We start from the raw sequence: 23,983 nt of genomic DNA on the forward strand, positions 1-23,983 counted from the left end.
CTTAATATGAACTGCTATGTGAACTTTTGTATTTCACTTTAAAAACCTAAGCTTAAGAAGAATTATTACTGATGAAATACAAAGATAAAGAATTCCACAATTCCGAACTTAGTGGAAAATCAAGGAGGAAAACACGTGCTATTGCCACCGGTCTTGAGCTTTATCGCCTATGGTCTCCACAGTTAGTAGTTCATAGACAGCATTAGTTCTAGAGGAAATTCCAGTCATGTGTCTATATCTACTTCGTATTACACAACTTCTATTAAGATCGAAAATTCCAAGAATAGTTCGCCAAGCGTTTTTGATTATTCTGGATTTGAATTGTTTGTGGGATATTTTCTTCACACGCTTCTGAATCATCGTTGTTTCATGAGTTTAATTATCTCTGCTTAACTATTTTAACCCAGAGAAAAGCCTTCCAATCCAACAGAACGTTTGTTAAGACATTTAGTCACAGATGTTAAGCTACAGGTCCCAGTTCCGTCTAAATAGCAGATACTTTGTTGAGTTTTAACAGTGAAAGGAGCGATTGATTCAAATTTTCACCGCTAAAAAACAAATAGTCCAACTTTTTACACTTATTTATAAACCAACTACTTCCATGGCTAACCGTAAGCGGATTTTCATACCAAACGAACTATTATTATTTCCAATTTCACGTGGTTGCGCGGCTGGGAAAAAATAATCACATAGATTATATATATATATATACTTTTTATAAGATATAAGCGCAAGATGAACATAAATTATGACAAATTCATGCATAGCAAAGGTTCATCAGAGTACATTGTCAGAATGCTCATTAACACATTAGTCATTCAGAGCTTAATTTATTCGAAACTGCTGCAGCTAATTCAAAGTAACGACAAAAACGTTGTCTTAATACAATAATAAAACTCCGTATATCTTCAGTCCAATTCAGGTGGTTTACAAGCCTTTCTAGATCCGGTACGGGTGGATCACACAACACGACTTCAAAGCGATTAGTATTTACTATACGAAGTTGACAACAGCATACAATTACTTCATCACTACTAACCAGCGCTTCTGAACAACCATGAAATAGCAACTGTAGTAGCCCAGAGTGCGTTTTCTGTATTTGAATTCCAAGTAGGCGTTCGAATGGTTGGATCATTTTATAAACTTGCATCAGTGTAGAATTTTCGAATTCACATGGGAAAAATGAATCTTCAGGAGGATTTTCAGATTCAATTTGTTTCAAATAAGCGATCTAGGAGGACAAGCAAACCAAATTTATATGCGGTTTAGTTGAAAAGTATAAAGCACACGTGTGATAGGTACAATGGTTGTAAAATAATACCGTTAAATTTGCAATTAAGTTTTGGCAAGTACGTTGATCAGTAATGTAAAATGAAGCTCATTTTTTAGTTGTGTTTGTTTTGTTTCCACTGGAGAACTAAGATATGACGTACCGCAATTTTTATTTACGATAATTACGTCAAATGAACCCGACTACAGTTGCTACTTAGATGTGGTGGTCGGTCTTGTTTATCGTGGCGACTCAACCGAGCTATATTGTCTGAAGCATATGTTTATGCTCGGATTATGCTCTAATTCGGCCACGTATCTTACTGGACGTAGAGAAGCCACAGCGAATAAACTCCTTAGAGTACAAATTGATCATGAAAAAAAAAGAACATATTTCAGGAACAACTGGAGAAGAAACTAGTCAACCGTCAAAATGATATCCATTTCGAGGTCAGTGAGTTGCAACGTAGGACCAGGCACATGTATGCATTGGTTTAAGTTGCCACACTTAATTATCAGAACAAGATGAACACCGATTCGAGGTTATTGTGTATGGCATCCACAAAGCTGTGGAAACAGCAGTGATATCTACCAGTAACTTAAACCAAAAGGCTAGGAAAACCAGTGGATTTCAGCGGTGTCTACAGAACTGATAGATTCTTGGAAATTCATCCCGTCTTGCTCAAAAAACGACGAGGAGTGGAGGCAGCCTTAACGTAGGCTGGTTAGAAACCTACGTAATGATCGTGAGCAATGGTAGGCAATAGCAGACAACTGTTCAGACTTATCAAGGAAACGGGTTTTAGGAATACAGATACATATACGCCACAAAAATCTAATTTAATTTGTGTGAGGGCTGTGATATTGCCCGGGTGCCCAAACCGAAGCAAGGAATACGGCTGTCAGTGAAACTGTTTCGGAAAAAGACGGGACCATTATTCGTTCTCAATCCAGAAGATTAAACCGATAAGCAGAACACTTTGGAGAACAGTTCGATAGGCCTTTCGTCACACTTCAACTTGGACTGATGAATATATGTGCCTAGACCTACGTTGAAGCTGACTGACTGACACAGTTACCCACTATCTTCATGCAACATGAATGGCAAACTGATGTAAGTTCTCCAACTCTTAGTGAGGTTGGAAATACTATAAGCAATCTAAAGCCAGAGAGGGCAACAGGACTTGATGGACTAATCCTTGAGATCTTTTAAGGATGATGGTCCAGTTTCAGCAGTCAAATCAACTGAGATCTTCGCTAGAATCTGGGAAATGGATGAAATCTCATCTGACTGATCATCTCAGTTTATAAGAACAAAAATCTTGTGATAATCACAGAGGAATCAGTTTAACCAATATAGTGTTTAAAATATTAGTCTCGATAACACTTTGACGTCTAAGTAGAGTTCGTGAGTAGCGAACCCGAAAAAACCAGATCGACTTCAAACCTGGATGTGGATGTATAGACCAAATATTTACCCTTCGGGAGGTTCTGGAACAGGCATACTTCTGGATATCCAACAAGTTTTATTTCTTGACCTTAGGGTGGCGTTCGGTTCCGTTGATCGAGATACTATGGCAGTAGTTGTCATTGAAAGGGATACTAAAGAAGTGCATTAACGTAAGGTGTTTGGGTGCAGTCGATAGGAAACCCACGTTTTGTGCCATTCGACACTCGTCATTAAGGTGCAACTGTAATCCCGCGGAAAGCAATGCTCCCTGGGGGATTCGATTCCATGTCACACAACCTCACACTCAGATGTTACCACGGAGCTATCCGGGCTGCAACTGACCTTTTCTAGGACTGAGATGTATTCACATTGCAATCTGATCGATCTGCACTAAGGACCTGACAAAAAATTAGTTACTAGCCAGTGACCAATCAACTGGAAGCACGTTAACACTGTACAGACTCTCTATTCGAACACTAATGCTTGAGTCAGAGCTTATGGCGAAATTTTATGGAAGTTGATCACTTCAAGTAGTGTTCGTCAAGATTGTCCGCTTCCCTCATTTTCATTTAATTTTGTCATAGGAATGCTTTTAAAGGTAATACTTCCATATCATGACTTTCCAAAGTTGATCTATCAGGAGGTTTACTTGTTGACCTGTAGTACGAAGATGATATAGTTCTGTATGGCGAAGACGCTAACAAAAAGCATTTTACCGTCCACCTTATGCAAACATGCTAGCATGTTCGGGATGCGGTTTTCTTCCTCCAAATGCAAAATTTTACTTCAGGATTGGCTTGCATCTGCGTCTGAATTAGTGATAGAGAGTGAAGTAATCGAGTGTGTCGACCACCACTTATACCGGAATCCCCATCAGTGCTGATGGTCTGGTGTGTGACGAAAAGTTGGCACAAATTTTGAAGGCTCGATTGGTTTTTTGAAGTTTTGCATCAAATAGTGGTGTAGGCGAGATATTCGTCTTCCAAACAAAGGACGAGTTTACTGCTTGACAGTTTGCTCCGTCCTAATTTATAGGTGTGAAAAATGGTCATTAAGAATAGAGAATGTTTGTAGGTTATTGGTATACGACTACTATAGGTATCTACGAAGGACTGCTAGCGTATTTTGGAACCACGGAGTAAGCAATGACTGAGTTAGGAATAGAGTTCTAGATAAAGACGGAAAATCGATCGATGAGTTAGTAAGTCTTCGTCACCTGAGGTGGTTATGAGGTGTTACGTATGCCTAACCACTGCCTACCTCGGGTGGTTTTCTGGAGCAGAAGGTTGGAAGAAAGCCAGGGGTAGCCAAACCAAACATGGCATTATTCCACTGCCAACCGGGCTTAGCGTTGTGAATAGTTATGGACTAACTGGTTGGAGTCTTTGTGATTGTGAATGGCATGGCTCAAAATCGTTTGGAACAACACAGGTGCATTTATTCTTTGACTAACCCGAATCCTAACATTATAAGTTCCTCACAACTTATTTTTGTTTTTATTTCGCTAATTTACATTTTCTTTTTGAGTCGTATCTACGATGCCTATTATTATTATTACCATTGATACTGTTACTACATCTATTACTCCAGGAATTCGCGTCATAAACCAATGTATGTACGTACCAGGTTCAACGTTGTGACTGTGACTAAGTAAAACCGATAGTAGATATTAGTTTCTTGACCTATTGAACTGAAGTGAGAAGACGCACTATTAGTTCAGACTTTAATTAGGACTGTAAAGTTATAAACACCAGGATTTTTATGAAAATCACATCTAGAAAATAATGCCGATTTATAATGCATCATTCTTACAAGCTATTTAAACCCACTTTAATTGATTTAGATTTCTCAATAGAAGCACGTAACTCTTCGATTGTCCGCTTCACGGTCTGTAATCTAGATATCATACAATCCACCTGCTTCTCATCGTTCGTAACGCGTTCACGTAACTTGTTATTGACTTCTCGTAGTTGAGCTGCCCGATCACCTGATAATTTTAACTCCTGCTCTTCTTCATGTGTAGCAGATAATATATGTTGTATGAGAGCAGTGGTTTTTAAATAGATATTACTTGTATCCGCGTTGAATTCATCCCTGAACACATCAGACATTATCCAAAACAACCAATCATATCCTAAAAATAAGTTACAGATAGGAATAAAGTGTACAATACCCTATTATGGTTGCTAATGGCTGCCGAAACGGCACTAATATTTCCAGATGAGTTACCCTTATGATTTTGAGTACGTCGTCATACAAATATATATGAAGAGCGTAAAAAGATTATTCATGTAAATTGTATGACGTATTTTACTCAGTTTTCATTTCAAATAAATCAGCCTTTCATAAGAAGATTATACATCCCTCTTAAGTATTATTTTTTGAGAAATCTCATAACACAGAGTCTATATGGCTGAACAAACAGTTCCTAAATCTTGTGCTGAGATATCTTAAAAGTCAAAAATAACAAATGGCTAATCAGAGGTTTAAGGGTTATCTTACCCTTCTTTGTAGAAAACAAAACACTTAGGAGAAGTATGAATATCGAACACTAAAAGTGGGAAAGTGAGCTACAATTATTATTCCATATAAGACAGGGATGGTATCGTGGTAAACGAGAACTCAAGTGAGGAAAACCTATTTATTATTCAGTGCAAAACTACAGAATGCGTTCATAAAACATGAAAATCATACAATAAGTACATTATCCGCAAATCTTCCTTCATTTATCCTTCACATACTTCACGATTCTACCAATTGTTTTTATTACAACTCCTCTGTTTCCTCTCCTGTTCTTTTTATTTCAATCTGCTGCCAACCAGGCACTCCACTTTCGATTGCTGCTACATACTAATTCTACCCGTCAGCATAAGTAGCATACACCAAAGCACAGTTGAAAAAATGTTTCAAATCATCAGATCATATGTTTTAATTTACTTCTGACTAAAATTAGGGTAAACCAATAGTATACAATTAACCTCTTGAGTATTGTTCACTTGAATTGAATAGTCTAAGCAAATTTTCTGAAGTCCTTAGGAAAGAAATTCATTATCTGTCTAGTAGTAAACATAGTGCCTCACAAATACATAGTACATTACTTCGGCTGTTTATTTTCATGTGCCAAGGTCGCAAACTGTTGGCACTGGTGACTCATCACCACTAGGCACAAAGACTTCGTAGGTGAATCTTTCTGTATAACCCACAACTGTGTGATACCACATTGTCTTACACGAAAGCAACGGTAACTATTATCCACTATAATTTCAGCACTTTGTTCTTCGGGAAAAAGGAAATCAGCAACTAATAGTCGACCAACTAATAAAATAACGGTGAGCCAGTACGCTTTTGAAATCTACGGAAACACGTATGTGAAAGGTTATACATATGCATATATAAATTCCAGGAGAGAAAGGAATATGGATTATACATCACATCAACAACTTGAAACCCTCGTGACACAGAAAACATTTGTAACAGAAAATGCTCTGCTGCTTTGCAAAATTAGTTTCAGAAATGAAACTAGTGTCCATAAACCACCATAAAATACGTAAGTTTATACACTTAATCTCCAGGCAAGAACATGGATTTGTTAACGATAAAAGAGGAAACGGAAATTAATAAATCATAGTATGATGCTATCCTTAGACCATAAGAATAAATCGAGTCGCCTCTTAAAGGACTCCTGGGAAGTCGCTTGGACTAGCTCGGCCGGCAGCGAATTCCAGCATCTGACAACTCCTAAGGAGTAGAAGTTGTGTCTACAGTCCGTTCTGCTATGTTGTATCTCCGATTTCTGGGTGTTATCCCTTAGGTTAGTGTTGGGACTAAGCTTAAGTAGGTGTTTAAGAGGATGTCCAGAAGTCTTAAGGATACTGTAAGCCATTACAAGGTCACCTCTAAGACGCCTATACTCTAATGGGTAAAGGTTTAGTGATTGGAGGCGCTCTTCATAAGGTTTAAATCTGAGTCTTCGAACTGATTTCGTGGCTCGCGGTTGGATACGTAGAGCTGACACATTCAACCGTTTGAAATTCCAGCGCCTGTTGTTAGTGGGATATCTTAGCTCAGTTTTGCTGACAAAACTGAAAGCTATAACAGCGTGATCGCTTCCCCCCAGGGGAGCCAGGATTGAGAGGTTGTCAACTAGAAATCCTTCGTCTGTAAATACACAATCTAAGCGCGATGGTGTCTGACTTTCTCCAACGAGTTGCCGACTTCACATTTTCGTGTAATCCCAAATTCTCAATGAGGTTGAAGAACCGAGCTTCAGTTGAGTTTTCACCTCCAATATACGTATGTTCCGCGAAATTGACTCTAGGGAGATTGAAGTCCCCCAGAATCAGGATATGAGTGAAACCGAGACGCGTAGAGCGGGATAGTCCTTCCAGCATACGACTGTCATACTCGATGTCAGCAGTGGGCTTCCTATATATGACTCCGACTAGGCACCTCAAAGTAGTAGACAATCTTACAGAGCACCATAATAACTCATCAAGATTGTTAAACTCATGGTTGTGAACTTGGTATACCTCCAAGCAAGATCGTATGTATACGGCTACTCCACCTCCAATTCCTGTTTTTCTGTCGTTGCGTAACAAAGACATCCCAGGTGTTGCTAGCTCCTGGTCCGAGAATTGAGAAGATACCCAAGTTTCAGATATTTCTATCTTACTTACTTACTTACTTACGCCTGTTACTCTCAATGGAGCATAGGCCGCTGACCAGCATTCTCCAACCCACTCTGTCCTGGGCCTTCTTTTCTCGTTCCATCCTATTCTTGTTCATTTTTCTCATGTCTATTTCCATTTCTCGGCGTAATGTGTTCTTTGGTCTTCCTCTTTTCCTTTGGCCTTGAGGATTCCATGTGAAGGCTTGTCTTGTGACGCAGTTCGGTGCTTTCCTCAATGTGTGTCCTATCCACTTCCAGCGCTCCTTCCTGATTTCTTCCTCCGCTGGGATCTGTTTTGTTCTCTCCCACAGTACGTTGTTGCTAATAGTGTCCGGCCAATGGATCTGAAGTATTTTGCGTAAACAACTGTTAATAAACACCTGTATCTTCTGGATGATGGCTTTCGTAGTTCTCCAGGTTTCTGCCCCATACAGTAGAACTGTCTTGACATTTGCATTGAAAATCCTGACCTTGGTGTTCGTTGACAGTTGCTTTGAGTTCCAGATGTTCCTCAGTTGTAAATATGCTGCTCTTGCTTTGCCGATCCGCGCCTTCACATCTGCATCGGATCCACCCTATTCATCAATGATGCTGCCAAAATACGTAAAGGTTTTTACATCTTCCAAATCTTCCCCGTCAATTGTGATTGGATTGGTGCATGCAGTGTTGTATCGGAGAATCCTGCTTTTCCCTTTGTGTATATTGAGACCTACTGCTGCTGAGGCTGCTGCTACACTGTTCGTCTTCTCCTGCATTTGTTGTTGCGTTTGCGATAGAAGAGCCAGATCATCTGCGAAGTCTAGATCGTCCAACTGCATCCTAGATGTCCATTGTATCCCGTGCTTCCCTTCAGACGTTGACGTCTTCATGATCCAGTCGATCACCAGGAGAAAGAGAAAGGGTGAGAGTAAGCAACCTTGCCTAACACTGGTCTTCACTTCGAACGACTTTGTCAACTGTCCTCCACGCACGATTTTGCAGTGTAATCCATCATACGAACTCTGTATGATATTGACTATCTTCTGAGATACGCCGTAGTATCGAAGAAGCTTCCATAATGTTGTTTTGTCCACGCTGTCAAATGCTTTTTCATAGTCAATGAAGTTGATGTAGAGTGATGAATTCCATTCAATTGATTGTTCCACAATGATCCGTAGAGTTGCGATTTGGTCTGTACACGATCTATCCTTACGGAATCCTGCCTGTTGGTCACGAAGTTGGGCATCTACGCAGTCCTTCATCCTGTTTAACAATACCCTGTTGAAGACTTTTCCCGGTATTGACAGAAGAGTGATGCCTCTGTAGTTATCACACTTGCTGAGATCGCCTTTCTTCGGTATTTTGATCAGGAGTCCTTCTTTCCAGTCTTTTGGTACTTGTTCCTCATCCCAAATCTTATTGAAGAGAATGTGGAGCATCCTTGCAGTTGCCGCTACGTCTGCTTTCAGTGCCTCTGCTGGAATGTTGTGTGGTCCTGCTGCTTTGCCACTCTTGGTTTGTCTGATGGCCATGCTGATTTCTTCAATTGTTGGTGGGCCAACATTGATTGGGAGGTCAGTGGGTGCTGCTTCGATGTTCGGTGGGTTCAGTGGAGCTGGTCGATTCAAGAGTTCTTTGAAGTGTTCTACCCACCTGTTTTGTTGCTCTTCAATGTTGGTGATTACCTCGCCCTCCTTGCTTTTGACTGGTCGTTCTGGTTTGCGGCAATTTCCAGAGAGTTTCTTTGTCGTGTCATACAGTTGTCTCATGTTCCCTCTCTTGCAGCCTTTTCCGCCGTCGTTGCTAAATCTTCCACATATTTGTGTTTGTCGGTTCTGATGCTTCTCTTTACTTGTTTGTTTACTTCTGTGTATTCAGCTTGTGCCTTGGCTTTTTCTGCTCTTGTTCGGCTGGTATTGATTGCTGCTTTCTTGTTCCTCCTTTCTTGAATCTTATCCAGTGTATCAACAGTGATCCATTCCTTGTGATGGTGCTTCTTGTGACCCAGGACCTCATGACATGTTGAAGTGATTGCCTCTTTGATCCCCTTCCAGTTGCTCTCCACAGTAGTTCCTTCTCCATTGAGTAGATCATGAAAGGCCTGGAACTTATTGCTGAGGACTATCTTGAATTCGTTGAGTTTGTTAGTATCCTGAAGAAAGGCCGTATTGAACTTTTGTGATATTGTCCGCCCCATGGTCCACTGCTTCTTGAGTTTCAATTTCATCTTGGTGACCAGCAAGTGATGATCTGATGCTATATCAGCTCCTCTCTTGGTTCTCACGTCCTCTATAGTCCTCCTTAACGTTTTGTTGATGCAAATATGGTCGATTTGGTATTGTGTAGAGTGATTCAGTGAAGTCCATGTGGTTTTGTGTATGCGTTTATGTGGGAATATGGTGCCACCTATGACCAGTTTATTGAAGACACATAGGTTTGCAAATCTCTCACCATTTTCCTTTCTTTCTCCAAGTCCGTGTCGTCCCATGATGTCTTCATATCCAGTGTTGTCCGTTCCAACCTTGACGTTGAAATCTCCCATCAGAATAGTCAGGTCCTTTTTTGGGCACTTCTCGACGATTGACTGCAGCCTATTGTAGAATTGATCTTTAGCGTCTTCATTGTAGCATTGGATGATGTTCATTGAAATGCCTTCTTTCTTTGTTTTGAAGGAGGCTTTGATGATCCTTGGTCCATGAGATTCCCATCCTATAAGCGCATTTTGCGCTTGTTTGGACAGCATCAATGCAACTCCTTGTGTATGTGGGGCATTTTCTTCTTCATGGACGGAGTATAACAGAAGCTCTCCTGAAGTTAGTCGTTGTTGTCCAACTTGCGTCCAATGTGTTTCACTGATCCCAAGCACCTCTATGTTGTATCTTCTCATTTCCGCAGCGATTTGGAAAGCTCTCCCGGTGTCCCACATTGTACGAACATTCCATGTACCTAAATAAATGGTCGCTCTGGTTGTCAGAAGGGGCATCGGCCTCGTAACTTCCGAAGGAATTCGGCTTTCATCATGAGGCGTCATAATTCTTCTAAATGAAGACCTTCTGACTCCCAGGGCAGAGTTAAAAATGTTTGAATAATTTTTTCTGGTTAGCATTTTTTAGCGAGTTAGTTTTTAACGGAATGGGGACGCTAACCCTATGCCCAACCCTCCTCCTTTATCCGGGCTTGGGACCGGCAGTAGCCTTCGGAGGGACTCCAGGCGGAGTTAGATATTCCTATCAGATGAACCTTATTAGCATTACTAAGTTCACATAGCTCACCCATTTTATTTGGTCCCGACCGAAGCTTCTACCTTGACGCAGTGGTCAGGATTGCCTATCGTGATGACCCAACCGAGCTATATTGGCCGGAACATATGTACCTGTAGGTTCTACCATGCCAGGCAGGTCGATTGGAGAACGGTAAGACTAAAAGCAGCAACTCAAGGTCTGAGGGCGAAGTCGTACTGCTGACTGTAGAGGGGTGTGACAGCAGTAAGGTGTTTCCCTCATACAACCAGCATCTGCAGCGATGCAGCCTTCCCACAAGGAGGGGTGGAGTTAGAAAAGGTCGACCTTAAAAATGTCACACCTTACCTTACCGATTTCCGTCTCCGGCGGTAAGGCCCTTTGAAGAACGGAGCTAACACATTAAAAACCTTCCACGAGAAGGCTGACCGCGACCGGCCTCAAACAGTTGTCCCTTGGGCTCAGCGGTCACGTTCTCAGGTGTTAAGGCCAACAATCCGATTTCTTTTTCAGGTTCCTCAAGAAATACCCTTCCACGTTGTGTTCAGCCAGGAAGTGATATAAGCCCACATACCCGTAACAGCACACGAGACGAAGTTGGTCGCATTCAAATTCTTCCTACACCGCCTAATACCTCTCTTATCTCCATGGCTAACCCTTCTCACGTCTCTTTATCATCTCGCACCGCTAGGGCAAACGATTCGAGTACGGGGAACATTATTCCTGATCTCCAGAAACCACGCTCTAAACTACACGTAGGAGCTTTTAACGTCCGAACACTGCCAAATAGGACAGCAGGCTTCCTTAGCTAGGACTTTAAAATCCCGCGCCATCTCCGAAACGCGCATACAGGATCCGAGTAGCGTCATTCATTTGACCTCACCATGCCAAAATAAAGAACCGACTCGATTCACACTTCGTGTATCTGGAAGCCCAGATTTTGTTTCCCGTGGCCTCGCCGGCGTAAGTATAGCGTTAAGTCCTAGGGCAGATCTAGCTCTCTTAGACTGGATCCCAGTAGACAGTCGTTTGTGCGCTGTCCGACTGAACGGAACAGTAAGGATCCGAAAAGATAGGGACACTCGTCGTTGCCTCTTCGTCGTCTCTGCCTATTCTCCCACTGACTGCGGCGCAGATGATGTAAAAGATGAGTTTTACAGAAAGCTCTCCGACCTCCTAAAAGCTAGGCGCTCGGATGTAGTAATAGTGGCCGGTGACTTTAATGCTGAAATAGGTAAACTAAGCGATAGGGAAAGACACCTGAGTGGGTCTTATAGCATCGTGGCTCGAAGAACGGATAATGGCGACCGTCTGTTGCAGCTATGCTCAGATAACCGCCTGTTCCTTGCAAATACTAACTTTAAGCATAAGGAAAAACATCTTTTAACATGGTGACCCACTAATTCGTCCCAACGTTGGACCCAAATAGATCACATCGCTATCAGCCACCGATGGAGCGGCTCGATAGAAGACTTTCGCTCATTCTCGAGCAAATGCTTAGATTCAGATCATGCTCTAGTACGAGCGCGTATGTCTGCGTCTTACTGGACGTAGGAAAGACACTGCAAGAAAACCTCTCAGGGGTCTAATTAATGATAGTCAAGCTAAGAGTATATTTCAGGAACAACTAGGAAAACAGTTAGGCAGTCATATAGGTGATGCCCACCCCGAGGCAGCATGGAATGATATCCGAAAAGCTGTGGAAACAACAGTGATATCTGCTAGTAAGGTAAACCAGAAGGTTAGGGAGAAACACTGGATATCAGCAGCATCTATCGCACTGATAGATGCTCGGAAACTCATTCCGCCTGGCTCTGAACATAATGAAGAGCGGTGTCAGCTTAAGCGCAAGCTGACAAAAAGTCTACGCAATGATCGTGAACAGTTGTGGGTAGCAAAAGCAAGAGAGATGGAAAAGGCAGCGGCAATAGGTAATAGCAGAAAATTGTTCAGACTTATTAAGGAAACCGGTATTAGGAAACCGACTGTTAGCGAAACACTCAGAGAAAGATGGACATATTATACATTCCCAATCCAGGAGATTGGATCGATGGGCAGAACACTTTAGGGATCAGTTCAACTGGCCTTCAGCCACACTTCGGTTTCCCACGATCTCCAGTCAACCTGAATGGCAAGTTAATGTAGGTCCTCCGTCTCTTTACGAAGTTGAAAAAGCTATCGAAAATCTGAGGCGAAGGAGAGCAGCAGGCCCTGACAGGTTTACTCCTGAGATTTTTAAAGATGGTGGTCCAGTATTAGCAGTGAGATTAACTGAGGTCTTAGGTAGAATTTGGGAACTGGACGTAATCCCATTTGACTGGTCTCAATCACTGATTGTGCCAGTCTATAAGAAAGGACAAAAGTCCTCTTGTGACAATCAAAGAGGAATCAGTTTGACTAATATAGTGTCTAAAATATTAGCTTCAATAATACTTCGACGCCTAACTAAAACTCGTGAAGAGCAGACTAGAGAAAACCAGGTTTCCGACTTGGACGTGGTTGTATAGATCAGATATTCACACTACGTCAGGTTCTAGAACACAGACACACATTCAGACGCCCCACAATAGTAGTATTTCTCGACCTTAAGGTGGCATTCGACTCTGTTGATCGTGAGGTTCTATGACTGAATCAACGATTCAAAGTTAAAATTTACAGATGGGGGTTATATCTTGAACAGAAATTTGTTTGGATTATAATGATAATACGAATGGACAATTTTCAACACATTCCTCAAGCAAATGAACTATTACTTTTAAATTTCATGAGTTGGAGTTTCTAACTCAAGTCACTCTCAACATTATATAAGTATTTCTCTGTATCATGAGATAATAATTCAAGAACAATCTGAGTGACTTATTTATCTATCTTTAACACACAATGCTGATTATTCAGTAAATGAATATCAGAGTTTGTTTCAGCCATCATCTTTATAAGAAAATATGTTGATCATTGTTCTGTTCATCAAGAATTAGTTGGAAGTCTCCACTATTATGTTCAAACTTTAGTGTACTTCAGAATATTGATACCTTAAACTCAGTGACTCAATTTAAGGAAAGAAGAAATCACTTGTTATATACAATATAAATGATTTATTTGAAGTTTATATTATGTAAACACATGTAAGGCTTTGACTATATGTAGATCCGTTTTGTAAGTGTAAAATAAGTATGATTAATTTATTTATAAGTTGTTGAGATGCTAATTATCATATTCACATTAAATCAAAGATCATCTTGTTATACCCAGAAATTTTGATGCATAAATGCTTAGGTCAGCTTTGCTTTGGTACTTATACAAGACTTGTTATTTATTAACCCTTTATTCAACATATATTAATACGTGACATTAATTGTGTAAAATTATGTTCGAACTAATCTCAGTGATTGAAATTTAAGTAATTCTAACGTTTCGTCGAACATACGTGTCTGGACTTATTCAGGGTAATTATTTAAATTTCAATCACTGAGATTAATTCGAATATAATTTTATATAAATAATGTCTTCTATGTTCTCAGCGCCCAGTTTCTGTCAAAATATTCATTCAAATGTATTAATATGGTTAGGGAGCTCTATTTTATTGGTAAAAATTTTACAATGATGAAATACGGAGTTGTTGTCTATAAGAAGATGGATTACAGAATAGAAACAAAAACTATAATTGTACATTTTCATCTGAAAGAATTTGGTAGTCGCACATGCCTTACTATATTATTTATGACCGGACGGACATTCTTGGGGGTAGACTGTGCTACCAAGTCGCCAGTTGGTTTCCGTACAACACTTGGAATATTCAGCTTAGACGGTGACGCCGTCCGTCCGTCCGGTCATCAAAGAGCCTGAGATTCAGAAACGTACTTCGACCTCCAAACAACAAGGTGCTTAACTAGAATACACTGGAAAACCTGGGAAAATAATAACGGTTCGTGATGACTCTCTCATAATCATGAACCTCATAGACAACCCTGACCTTCCTCTCAGTTTGCAGGACAAAAATGACAGGATGCTCTGGGGTGAATTAAATAAGAAGCTTGAAGTTCCTAGATTACAGCCTCTGACGATCACACGGCTCACTCGGGGAAAGGAATGTAAGCATCAAAATCACCCAAGGCTACTTCGTGTAACACTTAAGAATGCTACTGACGTAGAGGATATCCTGCTAGCTAGTCATTTACTGAAATCCGATGGGAACGTAAGAATACTGCCCGATACACTGTATTCTGAGCGCAATCTCATCCGGAACATCCCTAAAGAATCTCGTGAGAAGTTTTTCCGCGGAAGAAATATAATCGTGCAAGGTGTACCGGAAAACACGAACCCTAGTCAAGCAAACTCTGATAATTAGGGAATGGAAATTCATCAAGCAGTCCTTGAGGTTCAAAAACATACTGGCCCAACATGTGACGAGACTAGCCAAGAAGGACGGTGATTCTAGACCGCGGCTAATGAGGATAACTTTCCCATCCTCTCATATGGCGGCTGCAACTGGAAGCATTTCGTGTCAACAGACATCGGTTGCCAACTGGAATCCATATGCACCACCCGGACAGGCCATATGAAGCTAGGACCAAACACAAAGGCAAGATGGAGCTGACCATTCCACTTGTGGATTGTCTTGTTTATAAAAAAGACGTGTAAACGTCAGCGCCTACCAACTCGACAAACCTTATATAGGTAGACTACCTGTTAATTCACATAAGGCTCATACAGACAAACAGGAAGGAGAAGTTCACACGTTTCAAATTGAAAGCATAAACTGCTTATACATGAACGCCGCGAGTCTTCCAAATAAAATGGATGAGCTACGTGAATTTAGTAATGCTAATAAGGTTCATCTGATAGGAATATCTGAAACTTGGGTATCTTCTCAATTCTCGGACCAGGAGCTAGCAACACCTGGGATGTCTTTGTTACGCAACGACAGAAAAACAGGAATTGGAGGTGGAGTAGCCGTATACATACGATCTTGCTTGGAGGTATACCAAGTTCACAACCATGAGTTTAACAATCTTGATGAGTTATTATGGTGCTCTGTAAGATTGTCTACTACTTTGAGGTGCCTAGTCGGAGTCATATATAGGAAGCCCACTGCTGACATCGAGTATGACAGTCGTATGCTGGAAGGACTATCCCGCTCTACGCGTCTCGGTTTCACTCATATCCTGATTCTGGGGGACTTCAATCTCCCTAGAGTCAATTTCGCGGAACATACGTATATTGGAGGTGAAAACTCAACTGAAGCTCGGTTCTTCAACCTCATTGAGAATTTGGGATTACACGAAAATGTGAAGTCGGCAACTCGTTGGAGAAAGTCAGACACCATCGCGCTTAGATTGTGTATTTACAGACGAAGGATTTCTAGTTGACAACCTCTCAATCCTGGCTCCCCTGGGGGGAAGCGATCACGCTGTTATAGCTTTCAGTTTTGTCAGCAAAACTGAGCTAAGATATCCCACTAACAACAGGCGCTGGAATTTCAAACGGTTGAATGTGTCAGCTCTACGTATCCAACCGCGAGCCACGAAATCAGTTCGAAGACTCAGATTTAAACCTTATGAAGAGCGCCTCCAATCACTAAACCTTTACCCATTAGAGTATAGGCGTCTTAGAGGTGACCTTGTAATGGCTTACAGTATCCTTAAGACTTCTGGACATCCTCTTAAACACCTACTTAAGCTTAGTCCCAACACTAACCTAAGAGTGAAACTCGTAAAAAGTCCCAAGCTCCCACCTTTGGGAAAATTTTGTGGTTCTTGTGACATTTCCTCAAAGTTTAGTATAGTGTCTTCCGCAAGATTTCTCCAAAATGTTCCAAATTTTCCCGAAAATTGGGAGCTTGGAGTAATCTACTGAACAGCTTGAACCACTACGTACAGATTCAGATTTGTGTAGTAAGGACAGAAGGCCTATGGCCTATGTTATTCCTTTTCTAGTATGCTTCTGTGAGTGTCCAGTCTTCTCTTGAAAGAGTCAATTGAAGGTGCGGATACCACTGCTTCAGGCAGCAGGTTCCAAGTATTGATGACTCGGTGTGAAAACCTGTATGCCACGGGTATTTTGTTCGTTCTTGGCTTTTCTACTCGCCTGCTATGTCCTCTGAGGTGTCCCGATCTAGTGGGAAGAAAGAGAGAGAATAAGTTAGGTCCGAAATCATTTCTCAGTATTCTGTACATCAATATTAGATCTCCCCTTAGTCTGCGATAGGACAGAGTAAAGAGGTTCAGTTTTTCAAGCCGCTCTTTATATGATAAACCCCGGAGTTCCGGAATTGCACGCGTAGCTGCCCTTTGTACCTTTTCTAGTATGCCTGAGTCACTTTTTAAACAGGGGCTTGCAGCCTGAACACAGTTCTCTAACTTAGTTCTCACTAAGGATGTGTATAATGTGGTGAACATGGTAGTATCAAGCTTAGTGAATGTCCTTTTTAAAGCCCAGAGGGTTCGAAACCCCTTAACTGCGACCTCCCGGCAATGGGCCGTCGTCTTAAGATCATTGCTCACTGTCACCCCTAGGTCCTCATGAGACCGGACTACGGGTAATGACACATCCCCTATGTTGTACGTATTAACCTTTGAATCCCCCAAGTGCATGTAGACACACTTTTCCGAGTTGATAGGCATTAGTCACTCTTTAGACCAGTTTATCATATTATTTAAGTCCGCCTGAAGAGTAAATACGTCTTTCTCTCCAGTTATTACTCGCCAAATTTTTACATCGTCAGCGTATAATAACATTGGAGACTGTACTATACTTGTAAGATCATTAACGTACATTATAAAAAGTAAAGGACCTAGGACGGAACCTTGGGGTACTCCACTAAGTACTGGTCTCCAGACGGAGCACTTGGAATTTATTCTTACTTTTTGCCTACGACCTACTAGGAAATCCTTAATCCATTTTAAAAGAGGTCCGGCAATACCAAGGTTTGCCAACTTCAATAGCAGTCTATTAGTTGGCACCTTGTCAAAAGCCTTACTGAAGTCTATGTAGACAACATCCACTGAGTTTCCGTTGTCTAGCGCATTAATCCAGAGCTCCCTAGCTATACGGAGGTTCGTCGTACAAAATAGACCCTTTCTAAAACCATGTTGTGCCATGTTCAGCAAGTTATTGGTTTCCATAAATGCTGTTATGGTCCGTTTGATTATCCTTTCCAGTATTTTAATTACAACACTGGTGAGGCTTACGGGTCTGTAATTTGATGGAACTTGTCGTAGACCAGTTTTATGTATGGGAGTGACGACTGCGTCCTTCCAGTCCATAGGTAACACACCTTGGTCAAGTGACATTTTGAATATCACAGTCAGTGGGGCTGCGATATATTCGGCAATATGTCTCAAGATTTTAGGGTGTAGTTCATCTGGTCCTGTTGACTTCTCCATGTTTAGGGTGCTAAGAGCCTTAAGCACATCGTTTTGGTCGAAGTCCACGGTGAGCAGCTGGTTTGTTGACTCTGTAATTGGGTCTGGTTCTTTCTCTAGAGGTTCCTGAGTGAGAACTGCCCCAAAGTAGTCAGCCATAACCTCAGCTTTTTCCTGATCTTCCTCTATCATTTCAGATTCACTTCCTACTTTAATTAGGTTGGGAATCCAGTGATGAATCCTTGTTCTGTAGTTTATGTACGAGAATATCCTCTTGGGCTGCTTGAGTGCAGATTGTGCCAGCTGCATTTCATATTTTCTTTGCGCTTCCCGAATTTTAGTTATACACTCGTTTCTTATCGATCTGTAGTGTTCCATCGTACCTGCTGTGCCAAGGCGGATGGCAACATCCCAGCATTTCTTCTTTTGTCTTAGTAAGCGTCGAATATCCCGCCCTAACCAGGGATGTCCGTGCTTCTTTCACTTTGGGACAGTCCAGGGTATATATGGTTGAGTTACCCGATTGTATAACTGCCTGAATAGAGTCCATGCCTCTTGTACTGATGCCTTTGAGTCAATTTCCCAGTTCTCAGCCGATGCTGCGGAGTTAATTGCCTGCATATCTGCCTTCCATATATTAGGACGGGCCGGCGCAACTGTTTGATAGGCAATCTAAGCCATGAATTTGAATAAGATGACTGCATGGTTACTTCTCCCAAGTGATGGGAGAAAAGCCACTTGACCAACATCATCACCGTGTGTGAAAACTAAATCTAAAAGAGGGGAAGAGTTTCTTAAGTATTATCTTGTGGGATCTCTAATGTGTTGGAATAATGCTAATCCAATCGAGGTTTCTAACAGTTTGGAGTCGAACGATGATATGGATGACCCTACTTCTAAGTTAACCCAGTTTATATGTGGTGCATTAAAGTCGCCTACTACAAGACTTTTACACCAAAACTTAAGTTTACTTAGGATAAAATCATCTGCTACACATTCTGGACTGCGATATACTACAACTAATTCAATATCTTGCAGTCGGTATTTCAACTTACATCTCAACAGTTCACATATCCCTGAAACATGTGCTACTGTCTCAGCTAATCTTGTGGTTAGGGTACTTTTCGTGTACACAATAACCCCGCCTCCCCTTCTGTTTAATTTATCAGCCCTACTGAATATGAAACCAGTCAATTGGATTTCACTATCTAATACTTCTGACGTTAACCAAGTTTCCGAGACAGCGATAACGTCCGGTTTTTCTTTACCCACCAATGACTTCAGCTCCGCCATTTTATTTAGTAGGCTGCGAGCATTTGTGTAGCACACTTTTAAGTCTATGGAGAGCTTTCCCTTGCCACCCGGAGTGGCTTGGGGATCGTTTTGCTCCGAACTTTTACAATCTGAAAACCCTTAAGAACAAGGTTTCTTTCACCGTTTCGGCGACGCTCGTTTATTTCCGCTTCTGCAGCTCTTCTCTTAATACGATCAGCTAGGCTGAGGTCCTCACGGACATATATTCCGGATCCAATCAGTTTACGTGAATTACTTAGAACCAGGTTCCTTTCTTCCACCGTGTTGAATGTAACCTTTAGGAGGCGGTTTTTCTGAGGACTTTCGGAATCCACCTTTTTTCCTATTCTATAAAGCTTACAAATACTAACTCCTGAAACTGTATCTGGGAGTAGTTTACTTAATGATGTCTTAATATGATTGAGATCATGTTCAAATCTTGCCTTTGATTCAGTGTCTGAAGATTCTCTTATCTTATGAAAAATGACTGATCTCTCAGAGATGTCTTTTCACACGGTGAGGATTTTTCTTCTGATAAAGTCCCTTCCAATGTCTTGCTGACCAGCTGCGTTTTGCCTACAGCCTTTTTCTTCTTATTTTTTTTCTTCTTACCGAAGTCCATTTGTCACCACTCAGAACAGCCACACCTGGACTATGTGGAACGGTGAGTTTTATCCGGATCTTCTGTTTCGACTAGAGGTGTATGACTGCCGATGTCAATATCAAGCGACACTTCATTTCTCGTTAATGTCAACGGAGATTTCACGTTCCCGTCAACCGCAGTCAGGTGTTTAATGAGTCCAGTAGCAGCACTTACTACACTGACACATTCTTCATCGTCAGTGCTCCTGTTATCAGTGCTTCCGCCATCGTTTTTCTTGCAGGCCAAAGCCAATAGGCCCATAGCCTCCTGTATTAGTACCTTTTTATCCGTACAGCAGAACACACAAAGCCAATGCGAGTTAGGCTTCGAGCATCTTTTGTAAGCCGTCGGACTTAGTCGTGTACATATTTTGTGATACCACTTTTTACAGTCGTCACACTGCATTCCCTCCTCAACGGAGAACAAACAATTTGGTTGCCCACATTTGTGAGTCTTACCAACCATTGTAATTCGATTTAAAAGGTTTAAAAACAAAAAATGATAACAATGTGAACACAAGTGTTAGTCAAGGACTAAAAACAGGTACCCAGGACAAAATGTAGCAAAAAATTTCAAACTTTAACCAAAGAACTCTTAGTTAAAGTAGACCAAGAATGCTTTTTAGTGCAATAAGTACCAAAAGCAAGTATAATCACAACAAGTACAAAAATCACTGCCCCTAACATTTCGAATAAAAGAATGACGATAGATTACAGTTGACTATGATCAAACATATATCCAGTAAATTCATGACAAACCAACCTGGACGATTTCAAAGCAACCAAAGATGTACCGGAAACCCAGTCTATCAAGTACCGTCAAAATTCGTAAAGTCGAGTCAATCAGGCAATGTATACAAACAAGCCAATGGAAATGAACAAGACGATTTTCTTCTGCCTGTGCACAACAGTACAATGAATAACTTTAAAAATACATCCATTGTAATGAGAAGCAGAGTTATCTTCTTTAAAAACCTAGTTTAAAATCAAGCGACGAACTATGTATTTTGTCGTTTTAGCATGAAAATATTAATATTAAACGTAGCATACACCAAACGGCATCACGGAAACTGTATATACCACGCGAAAAAATTATAATACTAAATGTCCAACCATGAAGATTGTGGAGATACTGGAAATACAATTCGTGAAATGTAGATTCGAAAGGTCAGATGGTCTGTGCTGAACGAACGTTACTATTAACACAAGTAAAGTCTTTTTAGCTCTGCTTTCACCCTAGACGCTTATATCCTTTGTTTGTTGAGCGCGTTTTAAAACACCGATGGCTTTCAAATTTACACTGAAACAACCTCTATTTCGTGAGTTCATAACATTAAAACTAGAAACGGTGAACTTTAACTTGCGGAACTGATTATTTTGAGAATGTATTTACAGTTTCATAAGCGTATCCACTTAAAACTTGCTGAATTCAAAATATCGACCCCCAGTTTTGGCTGGCTTCACATAATTTAGAGCTCGACTAACAGATTTAAGCTATAAGAAACTACAGATCTTCTATCACTAGAAAAAAAACTAATAACCATCAACGGATTGTGTTTGAATTCAGCGTAGCGACCATCAAAATAATCCACACTTGTCCATTCCCACAGGTAAATTCGAAACACAATGGTTTGGTTGAGTACCGTTCCATTAAATATGCATTCGAGTTGAACAGGATTACCTGAGTGGAGGTTAAAGTTCTAAGATTTCATATTGCGGAGTTTAAACTCAGCCATTGACGTCCTATTAATGATAAAGTATAATATTGAAGATGGCACAGGTATTCAGTGTTTGACAACGCTTTTACCAGCAACACCTAATATAATTCGTACCCACCTAGAGAAATCAAAAGACAGAGTCGAGGAGATCGGAAGGGTGTATTTAGCGATTGCGGTAGAGCACAGCGTTACCACACGTGATCTGGTACGGATGCATGACCGAGCGCCTTCAGCTAGATGAGTCCACTAAAACATATGGTCAGCATCCAATGTCGAAAACTTACAGAGCTATTTATTTTGGGGATTTATTTACCGCTACAGATCACTCCCCCCCTAGCCCACTAGGGCCCTAAGACGTGGCCAGCCAGAAGTTTAAACCCAACGAGTTTGTCGTTGGTAAACACTCTTCTGATAGCTTACTAGGTTCAGCAGCGTCTGGTCGTCTTTCCTTACTATATCGGACCGAGGTACAACATAGTAAACAAAGAAAAGGTACAATGAAAATTTCGGCTCCTCGCAAACTTCATCGTTCTTTTCCAGCCGTCCTGGAAAAGAAAAGAAAATGTAAGTGCATGTCGAAATACACTCGTACGCGCGTAAAAACACAATGTCGGCGAAAAAAATGGAAAATAAACTCATGCACACGTAATTGCGTTAAAAAATTTTTCTTTTTTATTAAATAACGTAAATATATAAACATATTAAAACTGTTATTTTTTAAATATTATATATCGTAAAAAGAAAGATCGAAATAATATAAAATTTCGAGTAGTGCCTTATGTGCAGTAGTCGTTTAAATGTTCTGGAAATCCTACTCTTCTTCCAGAACGCGTCGTTTTAAGTTTATTTTCAGATACATCCGGAGTATTATCGTGTGTGTTGGTTGAGGAATTATGAGTGTAGGAGTCGTGTTGTGCGATTGTACGGAAATGAAATCGACGTAGATAGGATTTCCTTCTAAATACGCTGCTTTTGAGCGATCGATGCTGATGCTATCGTTTGTTCCGTTCTTATCGACTATATAGTACTTAGATTCATGTTGAAGAACTTTGAAAGGTCCCTCGTATGCTGATTCGAATGGTCGTCGATGCGACTATCGTCGAACGAAAACGTGTGTACTATATCGTAAGCCAGGTTGAACGAAAACATCAGTTGGTTGTGGTCGAGTGGAAGCAGGTTTAACTGAACGCATTGCGTTTGTAAGCCTGTTCGTGTAGGAGGTTAGATCCATGTTCATTGAAGAGGGTGAAGGATCCACGAATTCTCCTGGAAGTCGAAGTGTCGTTCCATAAACGAGTTGAGTCGCAGTGTATCCAATGTTAGCTTTCACTGCATTGCGGATACCAAGTAAGACGAGTGGAAGAGCGTCAGTGCACTGAGAAATGTTTGCGGCTGATAGTGAAGCTTTTATTTGTCGGTGAAAGCGTTCTATTAACCCGTTTGCTTGTGGGTAATAGGCGGTCGTTCGGAAGCGAGCGATTCCTAAAATTGTGATCAGACGACGGAAAATTTCAGATTCAAACTGACCTTTGCGATCTGTAGTGATGGTTGAAGGGCAGCCGAAGTTTGCTACCCGTCGTTCGACGAAGGCGCGGGCCACTGTTTCAGCAGTAATGTCCTTGGTAGGTACTGCTTCTGGCCATCGAGTGAAATGGCGAATGGTCGAAGTCACACCTCGTGGTCAGCACCTTACGTGGATTACCCCATTGACGGATCAAGGTACCATAGATGCTTTGAAGACTGTACAACACAGAGGACGTTATTACAGAAATATATTAGTTAAAGTAGATACAAGCGAGAGTAAGACCACTGCCGCATGGGCCAGTCCATGGTATACGATTAACTGATGCGCCTTGGTTGTACTTGACCTTGGCAGGGGGCGATGATCTGTTCGACATTCAGTGATCCAACTGCCGGATGATTTGGCTAGGGCTCAGGGACATTTCACTCGCCCTACAATATTTAAAGTACTTAGTTACTTGCTTTCATTGTCTGAGCATTATATTACCTGATATTCCACATTGAGTGACGAAAGTTGTGAAAGACATTAGAAGATCACCTCTTAGATGCCTATAATCTGATAGCAATGATTCAGGGGTTTGAGGCGTCCTTTATGCTGCTTGAACTCGGGTCTGCAAACTGATATTTTGCTTCACTGTTAGATTTGTTCCAATGTAATCTTATTATTTGGGGGTGAGGGAGAAAACGCTGTGTTTCTGTACTCTTAATGAGACAGAAGAAAGCTGTTAAACATTAGATGGAATGTTCCACTGACGAAACTGACAAACTTGTATTCTGACGTCATCAATGCTTGGTTTGCTTGAAACGTAAGACCTTATATCATAGGGTACAAACACTTAGAG

The 23,983-nt window shown here is 41.1% G+C and overlaps 1 protein-coding gene across 3 annotated transcripts; it reads right to left on the minus strand.

Moving 5' to 3' along the window:
- Positions 1–690: 690 nt before the first annotated feature.
- MS3_00002047 (uncharacterized protein) lies at positions 691–20,764 on the minus strand (the record flags this gene model as incomplete). Of its 3 annotated transcripts, XM_051209603.1 has the most annotated exons (4): positions 20,666–20,764; positions 4,791–4,853; positions 4,549–4,730; positions 691–1,231 (listed from the first exon to the last, which is right to left on the minus strand). In XM_051209603.1, the coding sequence occupies exons 2-4, from the start codon at positions 4,828–4,830 to the stop codon at positions 815–817; spliced, it is 639 nt and encodes a 212-aa protein (XP_051075058.1). In that variant the 5' UTR covers positions 4,831–4,853; positions 20,666–20,764. The 3 variants fall into 3 exon arrangements, with proteins under 3 accessions (XP_051075058.1, XP_051075057.1, XP_051075059.1); XM_051209602.1 differs by having other exon boundaries at positions 4,343–4,853; XM_051209601.1 differs by having other exon boundaries at positions 815–1,231; positions 4,549–4,853.
- Positions 20,765–23,983: the final 3,219 nt, after the last annotated feature.

This window comes from Schistosoma haematobium, chromosome 1 (assembly GCF_000699445.3).
Source record: "Schistosoma haematobium chromosome 1, whole genome shotgun sequence".
Lineage (NCBI taxonomy): Eukaryota > Metazoa > Platyhelminthes > Trematoda > Strigeidida > Schistosomatidae > Schistosoma > Schistosoma haematobium.